Source organism: Oreochromis aureus, linkage group 17 (assembly GCF_013358895.1).
Source record: "Oreochromis aureus strain Israel breed Guangdong linkage group 17, ZZ_aureus, whole genome shotgun sequence".
NCBI classification, from domain to species: Eukaryota; Metazoa; Chordata; class Actinopteri; order Cichliformes; family Cichlidae; genus Oreochromis; species Oreochromis aureus.
Window position 1 is genome coordinate 4989826 of NC_052958.1, and position 17668 is coordinate 5007493.

The following is a 17668-nucleotide window of genomic DNA, read 5'->3' on the forward strand; positions in this document are numbered from 1 at the left end:
ATAAACATAGCTGGAATGGGAAACCACGGGAAATGACTAAACAGGTGACAGATCCACATATAAGATCTTAACAAGCAAACAGAAATGGAGGCTTGAAAGGTAGACACTGAGATGGGACAGGACACATACAGATGTAGAGGATGACGACTGAATATCACATAACCGAGAAGAACCAGAAAATAAAAAGATTACTAAGGTACAACATGAAGTAACAAAACCTGGAATCACAAGCAGATCATTACTTAGACAAAGAGAATACAAGGGAAACATGATCATTATAACGAGGAATGACACAAAACCCAATAAACCAGAGTTGAACCCAGAGCAGAGAAACTAAGGTCTAAAACCAGAATCACTAGATGACCACAAAACTGACACAAAGGGAACAGAGACCAGTGTTGGTCAAGTTACTTGAAAATAGTAATTAGTCACCAGTTACGTAGTAAAGCAGTAGACCTTTCAGCCCAATTCTAATTTTTGCCAGTATGCATCATATAAAATTGAATCAAATGAAAACAGTCTCTTTTTAAAATTGTTTTATTAGTTTTAAAATTTTAATTTTATGCACATTGCATCAAGCAAAAATGTAATCATGTGCAACAGTCTTTGACTTGAAGAAATTCTTTAACATTTAAATCTGTTTTCTGCATATTCCAGCGTATAAAATAAAATGTTTTGTGTTTACACTCTTTCAAAAAGATGCAAGTAAAACACAGCAAAAAACACAGCTTAAATCTATTTTCACCTGTTTAGCAGGAGTGGGGCGGGTGGAGGTTTGCCCACTGCCGCAGCGGTCATGTCAGTGGGGGTAGCTGGGGGTTTCTCTGTGAATTTCATATTCCTGTGGTAGTGTGCTAGGTCAGCGGTCCCCAACCCCTGGTACCGGGGCCGTTTGGTACCAGACCGCGAGAGCTGTGAAATTTATGGTTTTCAGGGTTTTTATTGTTTTTATCATTAACTCTGTTTCCCTGGGTCTTTTCCCGTGTGTTATGAGTGAATCTTCTGTTTTTTGGTACCAGTACTGGTTTGATTTTGTTGTATTTATCCACGACACCTTAAAGGCCGGTCCGTGAAAATATTGTCGGACATAAACCGGCCCGTGGCGCAAAAAGATTGGGGACCGCTGTGCTCGCTGCTCGCTCAGATTTGAAGTGAAATTTTTCGCTGTAAAAATAAGTTTTCTTCCCACGCAGAGTGTAGAGCAGACGCTAATGTTTCTGTCACATTTTACAGAATCAAACTCAAAGTAATGTCAGTACTTCCAAACTTTAAACACCACATGGTCGTCCTCTCTCCCGCTCTCCATATTATCCATTATTGATCCACACACGTCTGTTGCTGCCACAGACGTCGCACACTCGTACGTCATTGTCATGAGACACTCTCACAAACAAAATCACGGTTTGGTAACGCAGTAACGCAGCCTGGTTATGGGAAAGTACCAGTAATCTCATGACTTTTTTTTGCAATAGTAATACCTTACTCGTTACTTGAAAAAAGTAATTGGATTACGCATTGCTGCCCATCTCTGCCAGAGACAAAATCCAGAGATGGAACTAGACCTGAAACAGGAACACAAGGGAGACAGGAATACATAAAGGACTCACAACATAAAACGCAGAACAGAACTAAATGAGAAACTAAACTTTAGAATATCAGTTTATAGAAAAACCAGGAAATACATAAAGTAACGCAAAAACTCAAAACACTGGGACTAAAACCCAGGGAACCTAACAATATGTGCATTTCTCTAAATGTCAAACTCTTTTATAATATGGCAAAGATATTATAGATCATGTCAGGCTTATTTGGACTTAAAAGTTTGATTCGATTTACTTCAATTTTAATTTTCTTTTTATTAAACAGGAGTTACATGTTGAAGCCAGTAAATCCCTCAATAACTTTTCCTGACCTTTAACTCCATAAATTAATGAGACTGTTAGTCTTATTGTTGGTTAAAATTAGCATGAGACTACCCCTGATTTCATAAATATCATGACTTTATTACTAACACCATTTTCATTTGAAGCACCGATCCTGTTGCTTCCTGAATATTTTTGAATAATCAACAAGGCAGTTTTATCACTTTGTACTTTTTTTCTTCCCCTTTGCTCTTTTCTTTCCAGAACTCTCTATTTCTGTCTTGCTCACACACTTGCTCATGCTCTTTTTGACAGTTTTGTTCCCACAAAGAAGATCTCGGTGTTCATTGTAAGTGGGAAGAGGGTCACAGAGAAGCCCCGATGAACTATGGAAGAGCCAAGTAGTCTACAATTTTAAATACAAGTGAACCAAGACATGCACACACACACTCAGAGGCTGATAGCTGTGAATACAAGCCTGATTGTGAGCATTTGTAAGAAAGGACAAAAGAAAGTGTATCTGCCTTTGGTGTCACATGGATTTGATGTCAGTGTGCCTTTTGTTAAGCAGAATTATAGTTATGAGCTTTCTTTTCAATGAAAGTGCGTGCGCGACTGTGTTTCTTTGCGTGTCGGGGCATGACCAAGAATAGGCAGATCCTGATGTTTTTATAATGACAACTGATGTCTCATTCAGATAGTCCACCTTCGTCGGGAATATAATGAAAGTGACGTGCACGTGCATGCGTGTGCGTTACACCGTACAGCCCAGAAGTGGCCCAGTCTTAATTAGCTGTCTCTTGCCAGACACTGATTGCATATCCGTGTGTCTTGATTAGAGGATTCACAGCGTTTCCTCACACATAGACGCACTCACACAAATGCAGGAAGACGCAGAAGAAGAGATGCTCCTGAAGAGCTTTTCAGCTTAGGTGTTTTTGATAAACTAAAAAAGAGCTCAGAGATGTGTATTCATTTAAACACAGACTGTTTTGTGTTGCTATACTTGATTTCAGGAAACACGAGCATCAGTATACGCTGTCGTTTCACCCATATTGTGCTAATTTGTCATTTTCATACATATCGTACTGGAGGAGTTTGAGCTTCCAACTCTATATCACATCTGTCACACGTGTGTCTGTGCATGTATGCGTTTGTATGTAAGGCACAACTGTGGGATACATTATTCATCTATTGTAACTATGCAATCCTTTCGATTGCCACCCGCGCATTACTTTATTTCTGTCAGAATAATGATCGCGGCTTTCTGAGAAATAGTGGAGCGAGAGCAGGCATTTAGGAAAATAACGAGCACGGGAATCCAATTCGATGTCCCGCCGGAGGAGACCTAGCTCGGAAGAGTTGTCATAGCGACACCGATCCTGGGCACTTATCATAGAGGGTGTCTGTGTGAGTGTCTCATGCGTATTGTTGCCGTGAGACGACACGATGGAGAGTAAGAGGGTAACAACAAGTAAAATGGGCTGCATGGACAGTGATCGAGAGTTTTACAACTTTGTGTTGTGTTTTCCTTCTTCTATTACACCATCGTTCCACCTCGTGTGAGCTCAGTTACGCTGAATCCCAAAACCAATAATATGAAACTGGTAGGCGATGAAGTGTTTGTATGTTGTTCCTCATCTGGAAAAATTATGAATACACACAAACTTTCACCGCTATGTAAGAATCACCTTGTGTTTGTTCAACCGCTGTTAAGGTATCTTTACATTCAGAAGCTACAGGTGTGAAAAGAAAATTCAACCACCTGTTTTGTGATTAGCCTGGCGATCATATAGAGTCAGTTATTACTTTTAGGGAGCAATCACTTTTTCACACAGACCTTTGTAGGTTTGCATGTTTTCCCCCTTGATAATAAATGTCTTGATGATGTAGAAACTGCATTTGGGGTTTGCTTGTCTAATATTTGTTTGATGATCTGAAACAAGTGTTACAAACGTAAAAAAAATAGGAAATCAGGAAGCGGGCAAACACTTTTTCACACCACTATTGGGTATTCAGATCCCAGTAAATTCAAAATATCACTTACGTACATTAAATCAAATAATCATGTAAATAACTGCTCAGGCCGAGTGTTTTATTACATTTATATACTGTATACCTGTATTATTATTATAAACTTTTGGCAGCCCTGTAGTTGAGCAAAACGTATTTACAACAACGTATGCATGAACCTAACGTACACGTAATGTTGCGACTGGTTTTAAAATCTGCGACTACACATAAAATGAATCCCGAGCGCTATATGTATATATGTTGATAATCAGGGACACTTGCATTTTATATAGTAAGTTTCATCCAGATTGGTGATCTTGTCTAGGAGGAGTTACATTACTATAATCATCGTAGTAAGATGTACTTATTTACAGTTAATGTGTAGTGCTAGTTTAACACTTTATAGATACAGGCATGTTTTAAAGTTACATCTGTAACTATGCTGTGAATATTTGTATATCAAATCCTGCTTTTCCTCTTTGCAAAGTAGTAAGGTGTCATTATGAAATAGCCTAAAATAATGGGACTTGTGTACTGAAGCTGAATCATTATTTAAAGCCAGTAAATGATTTAACAGAGGTGTTGATGAAGGTTGATGATGCTCTATTTTGTAGTTGACTGGAACCCACACAGCTCAACATTTTTAATTAGCTTAGCTCTTCTTTTATGTCCAATTTGCCAACAACCCTCTGCTCTGCTTTTATTCTTCATGCTGCCACCGTCAAACCGTAGCACAAAGAGCAGGAAATCTATGTAAATGAAGTAATTATTTTGGATATCTGGGACTTGAGAGCGGTTAAATGTTATTCTGAAACTACTGAAAATGAGATTAAGGGGCGCAACGTCAAGTGGAAATATGGAAATGCAGTTTTGTTGGCTGTGTTGTTCATTAGGTGCGAGTAAGCTATAAGTCATTGAAAACCTTCTCAGGTCTGTGAGTGGGAACACTGTGGGTCTTTCTGTGGCTTCTGATTTGCTGAAATCAGAGTGTCTCAAGTCCTCTTTGGGTATCATTAGTGCTATTTGTTCATGTGTGCTTGAGCAGACATGCATAATTGCAGTCAGCGATTCAGATATCAGTCATTTACAAGAGGATGTTAACAATCCAAAGACACTACTTTGTACATGTTCCGCATCATCGCTCATGCGGAAACAAAACAGTAAAGCGTGTGAATCATACTTAAAATTCATCAGGTCACTTCTGCTGGAGGCTTTACTGGGATTTTAAGCAGACTGTTGTTTTAGATCAGTATTGCTTTATTGATTTTTTTCCCCCTGTTGCTCTAATCCTTCCTGATCACTTCATCTCTATGCTAATGTCATCTGTAAAGATGTTTTTCCCAGCTTTTCCTTATTGGAATTCTTGTGTTTGGACTACATACAAGCCTATTTAGATTGTGTTTAGTGTTTCATCATACGGCTGCTGGGCTACAGTTTAGCGTTTTTAAACTCCTCCTAAGAATCACTGCCGGTGTCCAAGCAGCCAAAGAGACTGTAGTGGCAAACATTATTAAATTTGTTGCATTTGGATGAATCAGGGCTTCATTTTTATCATTCTGTCTGCCTCATCCTCGTTGTTACAGTCCTCTCAATCTTGTGTAGACCCACTTCTATGTGCTGCCTGGATAAAAAGAAGAAAAACTACATATTAATTTTACATTTCTTTTTCTTTTTTACATTTTATGGTCTCTAAAACAACTATATGGTGTTCCATTGGATCTCAGGTTGCAGGATCTGATAAATCCATTTCTAAAACTTTTTACTCTTGGCCCGTTATGCACAAGACCAGAGTGAAATAGAGAAGGACTATTTGAATTACATTCACACAGAGGTCCTAGACCCCCGTTCTGAGCTGACTTAATGACTGTGAGAGTCTTTCCCAGAGAGGTGAGTGTCTCATAGCGGAGCTCATCACATTCCTCTTTGTCAGAAATGTAGGTTCTTTCAAAATCTGTGTCAAATTATGTCATCCTGCGCTTTCTCACATGCACACAGAACGTGCTTTTACTACACCAGCGAGGGAGAACAGAAGATTTCTCTGCTGCAATCCTTATGATTAAGAATTTATTATTATTAGTTTTTCCGTGAAGCCCTCAAACCTACTGAGAGTTTTAGCATCTTACAGACCATAATTTTCCTCTCATCTCAGTCATTTCCAGGTGCAGCAAAGCTTTCAAACGCTGATAATCTAACACTACATTTCCAGGCTCGTCAAACAGCTAACACTCAAAGTTATCGACAAGTTGCCTGACATAATAAGCAGTCAAGAGCAAGTAACCGCAAATCCATGAGGAGCTGGGTGGGTGTCCACAGAGCTAGAAGGAGAGTAAATGATTGACTTGCATTTGCCAGGATCAGAAAGAAAACTCCACATAAATGGCAGTTGTGCTCTGTTTGCTAATGCATGGGTTACGTTGGCTTGATTAGGTGGTAATATGTTGTTTATGTTGCATGTGTCGCCTTTTCTCAGCCCACATTTTGTTACATATTTAAATAAATGTAGGTGTAGTTCAACTTTTTCAGTGCCAAAATCTAGAACACTGAAAGTTTTTGGTCGTGCTTGTGTGTGTGTGTGTGTGTGTGTGTGTGTGTGTGTGTGTGTGTGTGTGTGTGTGTGTGTGTGTGTGTGTGTGTGTGTGTGCAGTGGGACTGTTTAAAGAGCATATTTGTTTGGGAGGAGGAGGTACAGTAAATAGTGACTTCACCTTGAAAACCTTGATGTTTATGCAGAGAAAGCGCTTACACGTAAAACACCCACACCAACATGCATCACCTATTCTCACCTTCCAGTCTTCGCTACAGCTTCTGCGCCCTTCCCAGGAGCAGACGCTGATTCACGTGTGGACTCGCACACAAACAGCACATAAACACAAACACCTTTTTGCTAACAGTATATCTTGGAAATGAGGTAATAAAACATGCACGTGATGTTTTTCTCCCAGCTCTGCTTATAAATCTAAAATTCCTTATTTTCTGGAATACATCATAGGAGTATCAGCAAATTTGAGAGGTGACAATCACGGATATTAAACAGCTTTGTCTGCTTAATCAAATTTAATCACTCGCTTCCAGGATTTGCTACTTTATTATGCTGGAGGGCCTTTATGTGTCCGAATGATCCCATGAGCTATGTTGTCAGTGGAATTTGCCCCTTGTATAGTGAACCAGTGCAAAATGGTCCCGAGTGATTGCAACAGCAAAGACTACTATGATGGCATGTTACCCTGTCTAGGATAGGGATACCAGGAAACGGCTCTGGACCCCATCCTGGGGGGAGGGTGCAAAGCAGACCTAGGGCACGCTAAGGGTTCGACTACTTACGTCATGACCCAGACCCAGATAGGTAGTAGAAGATGGATAGACAGATGGCAATATTGGTAACAATGTAAAACATAGATGGAAAACTTGTAGCAACAATACGTAGTGTGTATTTAACTGCGATTTAACTGCAAGAAAAACATCTCAACACTGGCTGGGTTCATTTTCAGAAAAGAAGCTTTCCTTCTGTCTCCTGTGGTTGACAGTGAGCAAACAAACAAACCTGACACATTTTCACACACAGAAATACGACTGACCGTGTGTCTGTGCAGGACGGGAGTGGTTTCAGACGAATTTTCAGTCACACATGGAAGTCCCCTTCCTGCTGTGAGAAGGTCACAGTCCCGCCTGAACCCTTATGCGGGATGTCTAGAAACCAGTGCAACTGTTATCAAACAAGCTAAATGTTTTCACTGACTGACCTTCGACTGTGTAGACTGCTCTGATGGCAGCTCCTGTAAGGAAACGTGAGCCGTCTTCCTGTATTTTTCAACTTGTCATTTGACCCTGAAGTGTAGGTGGAAGAATACATGTGGACAAAATATTGTGGTGATGCCAAATACGCTGTTGGTGATAGTAATCTCATGTTTTGCTGTATTGTATCATAAACAGAGGCATTCCAGGGAAGAAATGCGGGACCATTATTGTGAAAGCTGAGGAGCTGAACAACTGCAGGGTGAGAAAGTGACTTCTCTGTTTGCTAAATGCTGCATGTGTCCGTTTTCTCTGCATGTTTCACTTTGTACAAGTGGTTAACACACTGTGGAAAATTAAAGTTACCAATCCAACTTTTTCCTTTTTCCGTATAATATTAATACTTGACTTTTGCCATCTGCCGAGATTGAATAATTTATCCTGGCACAGTCTGATATCCCCGTGTCGGTGTTGTTCCTGAGTCATTAATGTTGGTCCAGGTTCGACACCGTAAGTGACCAGTCACCTTGCTGTGCTCTCGTGGTTTAGCAGCATGGAAACAGTAAAACCAAACCCCTGTAACCCCTCCCCTCCTTTTTTATTCCACATCAGCAGGTTTTTTCCATGCCACAAAACTATAACATCACAACAATGTGAAAGGAAGCATTCCTTCAAAGGTCTGACCCTGTGCTCTTTGTTTCCTTCATAGTATGCTAGCTCTCCTGCTAGCAGAATAAGCTAAATGGATTATGACGGTTATTCGATTCAGCCTTATGAGTCATGATTGGATGGATTTCAGGTCTTTGAATGAAAAATGGCGTACCTCATTTTAGTGTTGGCAAGAAGCTGAATTGGCTCGAGCTCCCTTTGAACCTTTGAATATCTGTTTCATGCAGTTCCCGAGCCCACAAAATAGAGAACCGAGGTTAGCGGATTCAAAAAAACACAACTGTAAACAATAAGTAATACAGTTTTTGGATCAGTCTATCGTCATGTAAGATCTTTTTCTTTTTCTTTACAATTACTTTGTGCCTTCATAGTCATATTGAGAGGAAACCCGTATTATAAGCGATGCCACAATCAGAAATTCAGCCTCCACCCTGACTTAATATATTCCTTTCACTCTCTGCTCATTAGGAATCAGTGATGATGCAGTTCTGTGGAAACAAGTTGGACAAAAAGGATTTCTTTGGCAAGTCCGACCCCTTCCTGGTCTTCTACAGGAGCAACGAGGACGGCACGTGAGTTCCCCTCTCTTCATTGCTTCGCGCCCCCTTTGCTCCCTCTCCCCTTCCGGGTCTGGTTTAATCCTTCCCTGCATCCAAAGGAAATTGCTTTCATTGATTTGCCTCAGATCAAAAGCCATCCTGCCCGTTTAAGCGTTTATGTGAGTGACATGTGGAGACGCTAACATGAGCAACGTGCACACAGATGTATGTGAGTGCATCTGGAAGCAATAGGTATTGAACTGATCCAGGGATAAGGATTGTGTGTGTGTGTGTGTGTGTGTGTGTGTGTGTGTGTGTGTGTGTGTGTGTGTGTGTGTGTGTGTGTGTGTGTGTGCGTGCACATCCGTGTTTTAAATCCAGAGCGCCCCATGAACACTCCTCTCCATCCTGCAGTGTGTTACAAGTCAGATAAAGCCTTCTGCTCTCAGGGTGGGAGATACCAAGTCCACTTTCTAGCTGAGGGACTAATGAAATTAGCTTTTTTTCCCTCTGTGTGTGTGTTGGAGTATCAGGAAAGTACTGTAGCGTTCACACTCTTCGACTCAAAGTGGCAGGAAGTTAGCTGGATGTCTCTTTAATTGAATATTCTTGTTTTTATTCCTACTTATGTTTATTTCTTAAATCCATCTTTTCCTTTCTCCTGCTGCTGTTTCTGTGCTCTGCCTTGCCCTGGTGGCTTGGTGAGTTTCAGTGTTTTGCCAATAAGGAGAAAGTTGCTGATGAGGAGCTAGAGATGCTCGAAACCACAATAAGAATGATTAAAATGATGTTATATTGTTTTGTTTTTGTTTGTTTTTTGGGGTTTCTGAGCAACAAACTTGGAAACTCCAACAGTCATCCCTGTGCTACATTTCACTAAGATGTACAAAATACATGTGACGTCCAGTTAGTGCAAAATCTTGGAGATCGAGATGCCCCATCTGACAGGGTAAATTGGGACAGTCAGTTACAATGGGGCTGATCTATACATCTCAGTTTTGTGCTCTTCTGCATTTATTATGCCACACTTTTGCAGCAGCGCCCCAGCTGCTAGGGGGAGAGCTACCGTAGCGTGGAGGAAGCTAACAACAGTGCAGAGCTACTTGGTCCCTGCAACGCCAGCAGCTTTTCTTAGTGTTTCTACAAACTAACTGCAAACCTCCTCCTTCTCCATTTTCCTGCCTCTCGCTTGCTCTCAAATTAACAGATCATCCACTCGATTAATGTTATCCTCACTTCACCTGTGTCTTGTCAGCTCCACTTCACATGTGAGATGTGTGCAGGTGAGCTCAAAGTGAGCCTGAGAGCAAAAAAAGGAAAAAGTATCATGACCGTAAATGACAGCGCTATCTCGTAACCTGTAATGACTCTCCTGCTGAGCTGAAATGACACCAGTGTAAATAAATTAGCAGAATAATGGAAATCAATCTTCTTGTTATCCATTTTCTTTATCTTGGTATTTCCGTCATATATGTAGTAAGGAATAGAGCTTATTGGTCTAACAGTGATAGCAGCAGTAAACCAAAGCCAGGAAATAGTATCGTAACTACTCGGACAAACACCATTAAGCTGTTTTGGCTTTACAGGTGTTGCACTTTCCTCACTGCCTCTCCTCCTTGTTGTCTCTGCAGGTTTACCATCTGCCATAAGACAGAGGTGGTGAAGAATACACTGAACCCCGTTTGGCAGGCTTTTAAAATCCCCGTTCGTGCTCTTTGCAACGGTGACTATGACAGGTATGTCTCTTTTTTTAGACAGCAGCTATTATGGCAGGTTAAGTACAATGCAGCGACCAAGACGGCCATCTGAATCATCCAGGGGAGTTCTTTTCAGTATGAAAGACCCTGAAAAATGCCATTTTCAGTAATACGTGCACCTCTGATGATTTCAGTGTCTAATGGCCTCTTCAGGCTGCGTAGCGCTAAAACATTACATGGGTGTCTGTGCCTTACTGTCTCTCCCATCTGTTTATATTAGAACAATATTATCTATAGGGGTTAATTAGCGTCCATTATTGTGTCACTTTTTTATTAGGGTTCGTTTTAAATCACAGAAGCTGCCCATCATAGAGCGTTTTCATTATGATTTATTTGTGAGGTCTCTTATTGTAAGCCATGTTTTGGAAATAATCCTGAAGTTGATGTAACTAAATGTGACAGTGAAAATATATTTACTGTATTTTGTAAGGAAATTAGCATTTGTTAAATTGAGTACAGTGTGAATGAATAATGCATGAAACTGTTTGCAGCTGCCAAGCTTAAATATTACATTTGTCAGTTTCAGCAGGAGGGAAAAGTTGATGAGTGTGGATGCATGATTTAGTTTTCCTCTGGAAAAGTGTTTGACTGTCATGTTTTATAGTAAGATTACTTCATCAAAGTCGGTACATGTTTATACATTTGAAAGCAGCGTAGCGCTTTGACTTCTAAATGAAGCCGGTGACTGATGTGTCATCCAAACGATGCTTTCAGAAATATGCTTCATAGTCGCTTTGGAAGAAAGAACATATTATTTTCTGGTGGTCGGGTTTATATTTAGTTTACTAGGGTCAATGCACAAGAAACAGACTGCTAGAAATGTTCTTGTCATACCAGGATTAAGTGAAGCAAAGATCCAGAGAGCAGCATTTCTTCATTGTCTGCCCCCAGCATTTATTTTGTACAATTCAGTCCCCACACACACTCACACACACTATATGTTACAAAATATCTGATCTTATTGTTTTTTCCATTGATTTAGAAACTGATGTTTGTTTTTTCTTTGGATTTCTTTGCAAAAAAACTGGCGATGAAACAGTTTAACTAGTTAAGCACCCACACCCCCAGTACCGGGGGCAAAAGGGATGAGATCGCATTCAATCGGTTATAACACAAGGTCAGAAGTATAAGTCTCGACATGTGTAGCATCCACAGAAACATCTGAATCTCAGCTAAAATCTCATATAAACCATTTCTACAACCACCAGACAAAGCCAAGACACCAAACAGTTACGTGATTTTCTGGAGTTAAATGTGAACCAAAGCATATTTTCAAAGGTGTTATATGCTAGAAAATACTGACATAGTAACATCTGCAGTAATATTTACACCTCTGATGAAATCTCGCAAGTATTAGCTTTATTTTGATACCAAGATTCGATACACAGAGTTCGTAACTGCAGAGAAATACTCCATTTATTTTGGGCATTTCATTTTCGAGCAGGAAGCTCAGAAAACCCCGGGGGCCTAACAGGTTAAAGATGAGCTTATTTGAACAAATGGCAAGAATACGTATTCGACCGGAGGCAAAAGTCCACTCCTTAAGATATCTACAGATTTTGGTTAGATGTTTGTTAAAATTTCAGGCAAGCAATGACATTGCTCATGTTGATGTAATCTGTTTGAATCAAAGCAACTCTGCAGAGAAGGGACAGCTTTAAGCATGTAATGTAATGTCTTGTTCCTGTCACACAGGGCTAGAGAACTGCGTGCAACTATCTGGCAACCAGTGGTCACTAGAGGAAAATGTGTATTTCCTGATCAGTCGGTGAATAATTGCTGGCAGCTGCTAAAGCCACAGGATGCAGGCTTAGAGAAATGTCAGTGATCTGCTGGTAAACACGGATTTTAGGGAAAAGTGTGCACTGCTGGAGGTTGCTGTCAGTGGCTAGTGTGAAACTGGTCACAAAGTGGTTTACAGTGATGCACCGAAAACTTTCAGGGGATTACTTTGATTGCATTTGGAGTCACCAAGTGAATCTGTGAAAAGTGCAATGAAAGCCTTAAAACTGTAGTAGTAAAAATCAAGTTTTTGCATGAAGGTAAAATGTCTCCTTTTCTGCTTTGCTTCAGATTTTGTAACTATCGCTTTGCTGACGGTGTCTTCTATATAAAGCTTGGGTGACTGTGGCAATTTGTAAGCAACTAAAGCAATAACAGGGATCATCACAGCAATCACCCTGTTGGTGACAGCCAGCAACTACTCACCCACCAGTTGGAGATACATTTTTCTCTAGCGACCGAAGAGGGCTGGTGGGTCTCAAGGCCTCTGAATCTTTAAACAAGGTGTTTTAAGTCCTCTTCTTAAAAGGCTACCCAGCATTTAAATCAGCTTTCTTTTAAGAAATTGTGAACTTTGCAAAGATAAGCATGTTAGGGAAATCTTTCTCACCAAACTCATGCACAGCCAAGAGGAGAAAAACTGAAACTGAGCATTTACAGCACTCTGAACTACTAATATTCATCCGTCCATTCGCTTCCGCTTATCCTTTTCAGGGTCGCGGCGGGCGCTGGAGCCTATTCCAGCTGTCATAGGGCGAGAGGCAGGGTACATCATGGACAGGTCGCCAGTCTGTCGCAGGGCTAACACACAGAGACAGACAACCATTCGCACTCACATTCACTCCCGAATGCACACCTATCGGCAAATTAGGTTGATGAATTAACCTATCCCCACTAACTACATGTCTTAGGGCTGTGGGAGGAAGCCAGAGTACCCGGGGAGAACCCACGCAAACACGGGGAGAACATGCAAACTCCACACAGAAAGACCCCGGCCTATTGGTGGAATTAAACTCAGGACCTTCTTGCTGTGCGGCAGCAGTGCTAACCACCGTGCCACCGTGCTGCCCACTAATATCTACACCATATTAGTAGTAAATATAAGACAGAATATAAGGAGGAACATTATAGGTCCCCTTTAGAAGTTTTACAATTTAGTCATAAAGACAAAGCAGACACATTTTTGCATAATATTCTTGAATATCTTAAAGAAACATCGCTATGTGTAATTATTTTGCATCCCTGGGAGTTCTCCTCCTTCAGTGCGACATCTGTTTTACTTTACATCTCAGCAGAAGTCCAAGTCCAAGTGAGAAAACAGATAAAAGCAGATAAAAGTGTGTGCCTCTCTTATGACAGCCATGTGAGTCCCGTCTCCTGTGTCGATAGCAGCTGTGTGGGAAAAGGGCACACAACAGGGTTTAACATAGCTAAACTAACAGACAGCAGCATCGATCTGAAGTTTGGTCCAGTGAGCTTATTGGATGAGGTGAGACACAGCGTGCCTTATCAATAGAAGAGTCAGGAAGCTCAGTGGACTCGCGCACAGAAACACAGACACATGCAGGAGTTGAGTGTGTGTTTCTACAGTCTGGGGAAAGAGATAACGGGGAGCTCAGGCTGGCAAACAATAGGGAACTGTGTCTGTCTGTGCATAGATGCTGTGGTCGGCCTGCAATCACTTGCTCACTCTCACTCAAGCACACACACACACACACACACACACACACACACAAACATGTACATTGAGGCTGTGAAACTGCTGTCAGTTTCTCATCACATCATCAAAGCTCACCGTGACGGGATGTTTCCTGCTGAGCTGTGGCACAACACCGACTTAATAAGACACCCGCCTATATAAACACATGAAAATACATTTATGCCAGACAGATCAGCACGTACTTGTACCTCTCCAGGAGACAACGTTACGCCAGCCAGGAAACACACTCATCATCAGAGTGCTCATCATTATCAGCCAGCCCATTCCCGCTCCTTATCTTACAGCTTTCTTTCCTTTAATGTCCATCTGTCTCACTAAGCAGCTCTAAGGCCCATTAATGATGGTTTGCATTTCCACTCTTTCTCATACTGGGAGATAAAAAGGATGGAAAAAGTGCAGTTTTGGCTTTGATTTCAAATTAGATACCACAAGTTTAGAAAGTCGTACAGCATGCGTGCTCGCAAACTGCTTTTCACTTTGAAAACAACAGCCTTAATCGACTGGGATTATATGAGTAGTCATTCTCTCCAGCAGAGTGTTTTTTGCTTCCTCTGTTTTAATTTGCTGTTTGTTCTATGCCCCACCACCACACACACACACACACACACACACACACACACACACACACACACACACACCCCCTCCATGTGTCCCTCTCTTTTGTCAGGCAGAAATAACCCTCATATTGCAGATATTAGTTGATGGCATGATAGCGCAGCATTATCTGCCTCCTGCAGACTGTTCTGTTTTTATTTATTTGTCTCCCAGTTTCCTCATAAGCTACAATAGGATGCAGAAAATAGATGTATTTGGAGATGAGGTGTACAGTGACAGGCAAACAGTGTGTTGGAATAAAGATAAGCTGCAGAATGGATCTGCTTCCACTAAAAGCTCCATGACAACATCGATGAAAGAAATTGGCATTCTTCTGGTCTCGGTGTACTTCATCATTTTGCAACATTGTGTCTTGCTTTTTAAATATGTTGCATGGTGCAAGTAAGCATTCTAATGCCTCCAGGAGTATAAAATCTAACTGCACACCAGCAGAAGAAACAAACGAGTTGTTTTGTTAACCTGATTTTAATCTGCGCCTCTCCTAACAGAACAATCAAGATCGAGGTGTACGACTGGGACAGAGACGGCAGGTAAAGACTTTACAGTGTTATAGTAATAAGTCATCTGTCATGTAAGCTTTTACATGCTCCAGAAGCTCACTTCACTCAGCTCACTTAAGGTGGAAATACTCTAAACAAAAAGCGAGCCTGACTATGAGAACCGTGAAAACTGTGACGACTATGACGAGACATAACGGGGAAGGTTACACAGACAACGCGACACTGAACACAGGAAGACAGAGGACTTAAATACACAAATGAGGAGATCAGGGAAGTGGAGACACATGAGGAAGCAGCTGACAAGAATGAACGTAAACTAAGCACATAGAACATGGAAACAAGACTTTCAAAATAAACAGGAAACACGACGAGACGCAGACATGCCACGAACTTGACAACAAGAACCAGAGAGAAATGAAACATGACAGGTAGACCCACGAAGCAAGGAGACTTAGAACAGGGGAGAAGACACAAAAGGATCCACAAACAAGTGACTAGAACAGCAACATAGGCATCGTAGAAATTAGTTAGATAAATTAAACTGAAACTAGAACACAAATGAATAACAAAATACAATAAAACTCAAACACTGGGTCACACAACCCTGTACCATGACAACAATCATAATAGAGACAACAGTGGTTGGAGACCACAAGATGACCACATTTATTGTTACATTTTGCAGTGAACGTCAATCCTTTTTCCTTTGAAATCGTTGCTTTGAAATTACGGTGGCCCTGAGAGGCCAAACGGTCTGCAACTTAAAACACCAGCAATTGTTTGATTGCTGGTGTTTTCTTAAGTTGCAGTCCGTTTGGCCTCTCAGGGCCACCGTAGAAAATCGCTATAGAGACCAAAACTTTTTGATTCCTTCTCAAGCTGCAAGCTTGTTTATTTCTCCTGTTAAGCTGAGCATTTTAATATGGTCGTCTAAGGTGATTAACTGGGCTCAGATTAGCTTAATTGGTGTAAAGATGGGTTACAAATCAATATCTAATAAGATGTTCTGCACAAGCAGTTGATCAGGAACAAGACAGAAAAGATCAAAGTAATAACTGTTAAAACTCTACATTTTTACATTTTTCAGGACAGTTTTCCAGAACTGCTGAGTGTGACTGTAAGGCTTGCAGGGCTTATTGTACAGATATTAATCTGATATGCGCTGATAACCTCAGTGCTAGTAATCACTGATAAACAGACAGCAGTGCCTCTCCTTATTACTTCATGTCTTGATTGCACTAACATTCAACATGTCAGCTTCCTGCACCCAGTTAATCCCTAAGTCACACATAATTAACAGAAGTCTATGTTATCAATAGAGTACACGATCGTCAGCGATCGACTGCTTAATGATGAGTCTGGATTCTGGCTGCTGGCATTCAGACAGAAAGAAAACGCAGCGACATTTGTCAAGCTGTAGTTTAACAGGGAGTTATTTCTCTATTCTTTGTACTTTGGAATCTATTCAGTGTCACTCCTAATCTGAGCCATAGTGTGTCGGTGTATCTTTTTTCAGTGGGGAAGAAATGCTGGCAGTGATTTTTGTCCATGAAAGTGTTTTAATCCTGCTTTAATCCTCCGTAACAACAAACCTCCTAATTGTTGCTCTGAGGTGTATATGATGTTGTCTTTTTCTGGGATTCTAGTCATTTCATTTTGATTTTAAAACTTCAAACATAAAATGGAATCTTGTTAAATCACAAAATGACAACTTCTTCAAGTTTGCCAGTTTTTTTTAAAAATGTTTTTTGGCTTTTTAATGATCTCTGGATTAGAAACTAGAAAAATTACATTAAAATTAAATGACAAGATCGAAGTTTTTCTCAAGCTCTCTTTCTTTTCTCCTTTCTTCTTCATTTCTGTTTGTAGTCATGACTTTATTGGAGAATTTAGCACCAGCTACAGAGAACTATCCAGAGGACAGAGCCAGTTCAACGTCTATGAGGTGAGTGTTTCCTGCATGTATAGGAATGTTAGTGTATTTAAATTCAAAGCTGAAGCACCTGTGGAGACCAGTGTGCAGGTTCTACAGTGTTCACCCCGTGTTTTGTGGGGTTTTTTGTCCGGTACCTTTCTGCTGAAGTTTAACCTGTGTGTGATGTCATGATACCAAAAATGTAGTTAGTTCCAATCCAAGGACATTTACAGCATTCTCAATGCCCAATTTTGTACTGCAAAAAATACACTTAAACTTCTTTATCAGAAACATTTAAATAATGTAAACAGTAAATAAGAGCAACAACTGTACAGAGCAGAAAGTGTCAACGACATATTTTGGTAACAGGAATGGCTACCAAGTATCCTACTAATGGTTCTACAAGATATAACATTAGTTACACTATGTTAGCTTAAGCATTATTAAAAACTTAGCCATTACTAAAATTTTACTCTAGTGAACATGAATGATTTCACAATAATAATGCCAGCTGTCTCAAACACAGGATAGTACTTTGAATGTGAACCTCCTGAGACCTGAACT

At 40.6% G+C, this 17668-nt stretch overlaps 1 protein-coding gene across 2 annotated transcripts in view; it reads left to right on the forward strand.

Moving 5' to 3' along the window:
- Nucleotides 1-17668, forward strand: part of LOC116334949 (copine-8) — a 102107-nt gene that overhangs the window by 48303 nt on the left and 36136 nt on the right. Inside the window, exons 7-11 of one of the 2 annotated variants that reach the window (XM_031758509.2) lie at nucleotides 7806-7869; nucleotides 8745-8848; nucleotides 10447-10551; nucleotides 15178-15219; nucleotides 17059-17134. In XM_031758509.2, the coding sequence (XP_031614369.2) occupies nucleotides 7806-7869; nucleotides 8745-8848; nucleotides 10447-10551; nucleotides 15178-15219; nucleotides 17059-17134 (391 nt within the window). Of the gene's footprint in view, nucleotides 1-7805; nucleotides 7870-8744; nucleotides 8849-9701; nucleotides 9765-10446; nucleotides 10552-15177; nucleotides 15220-17058; nucleotides 17135-17668 lie in introns of those variants that run through there. The other variant, XM_039601196.1, reaches the window with a different exon arrangement.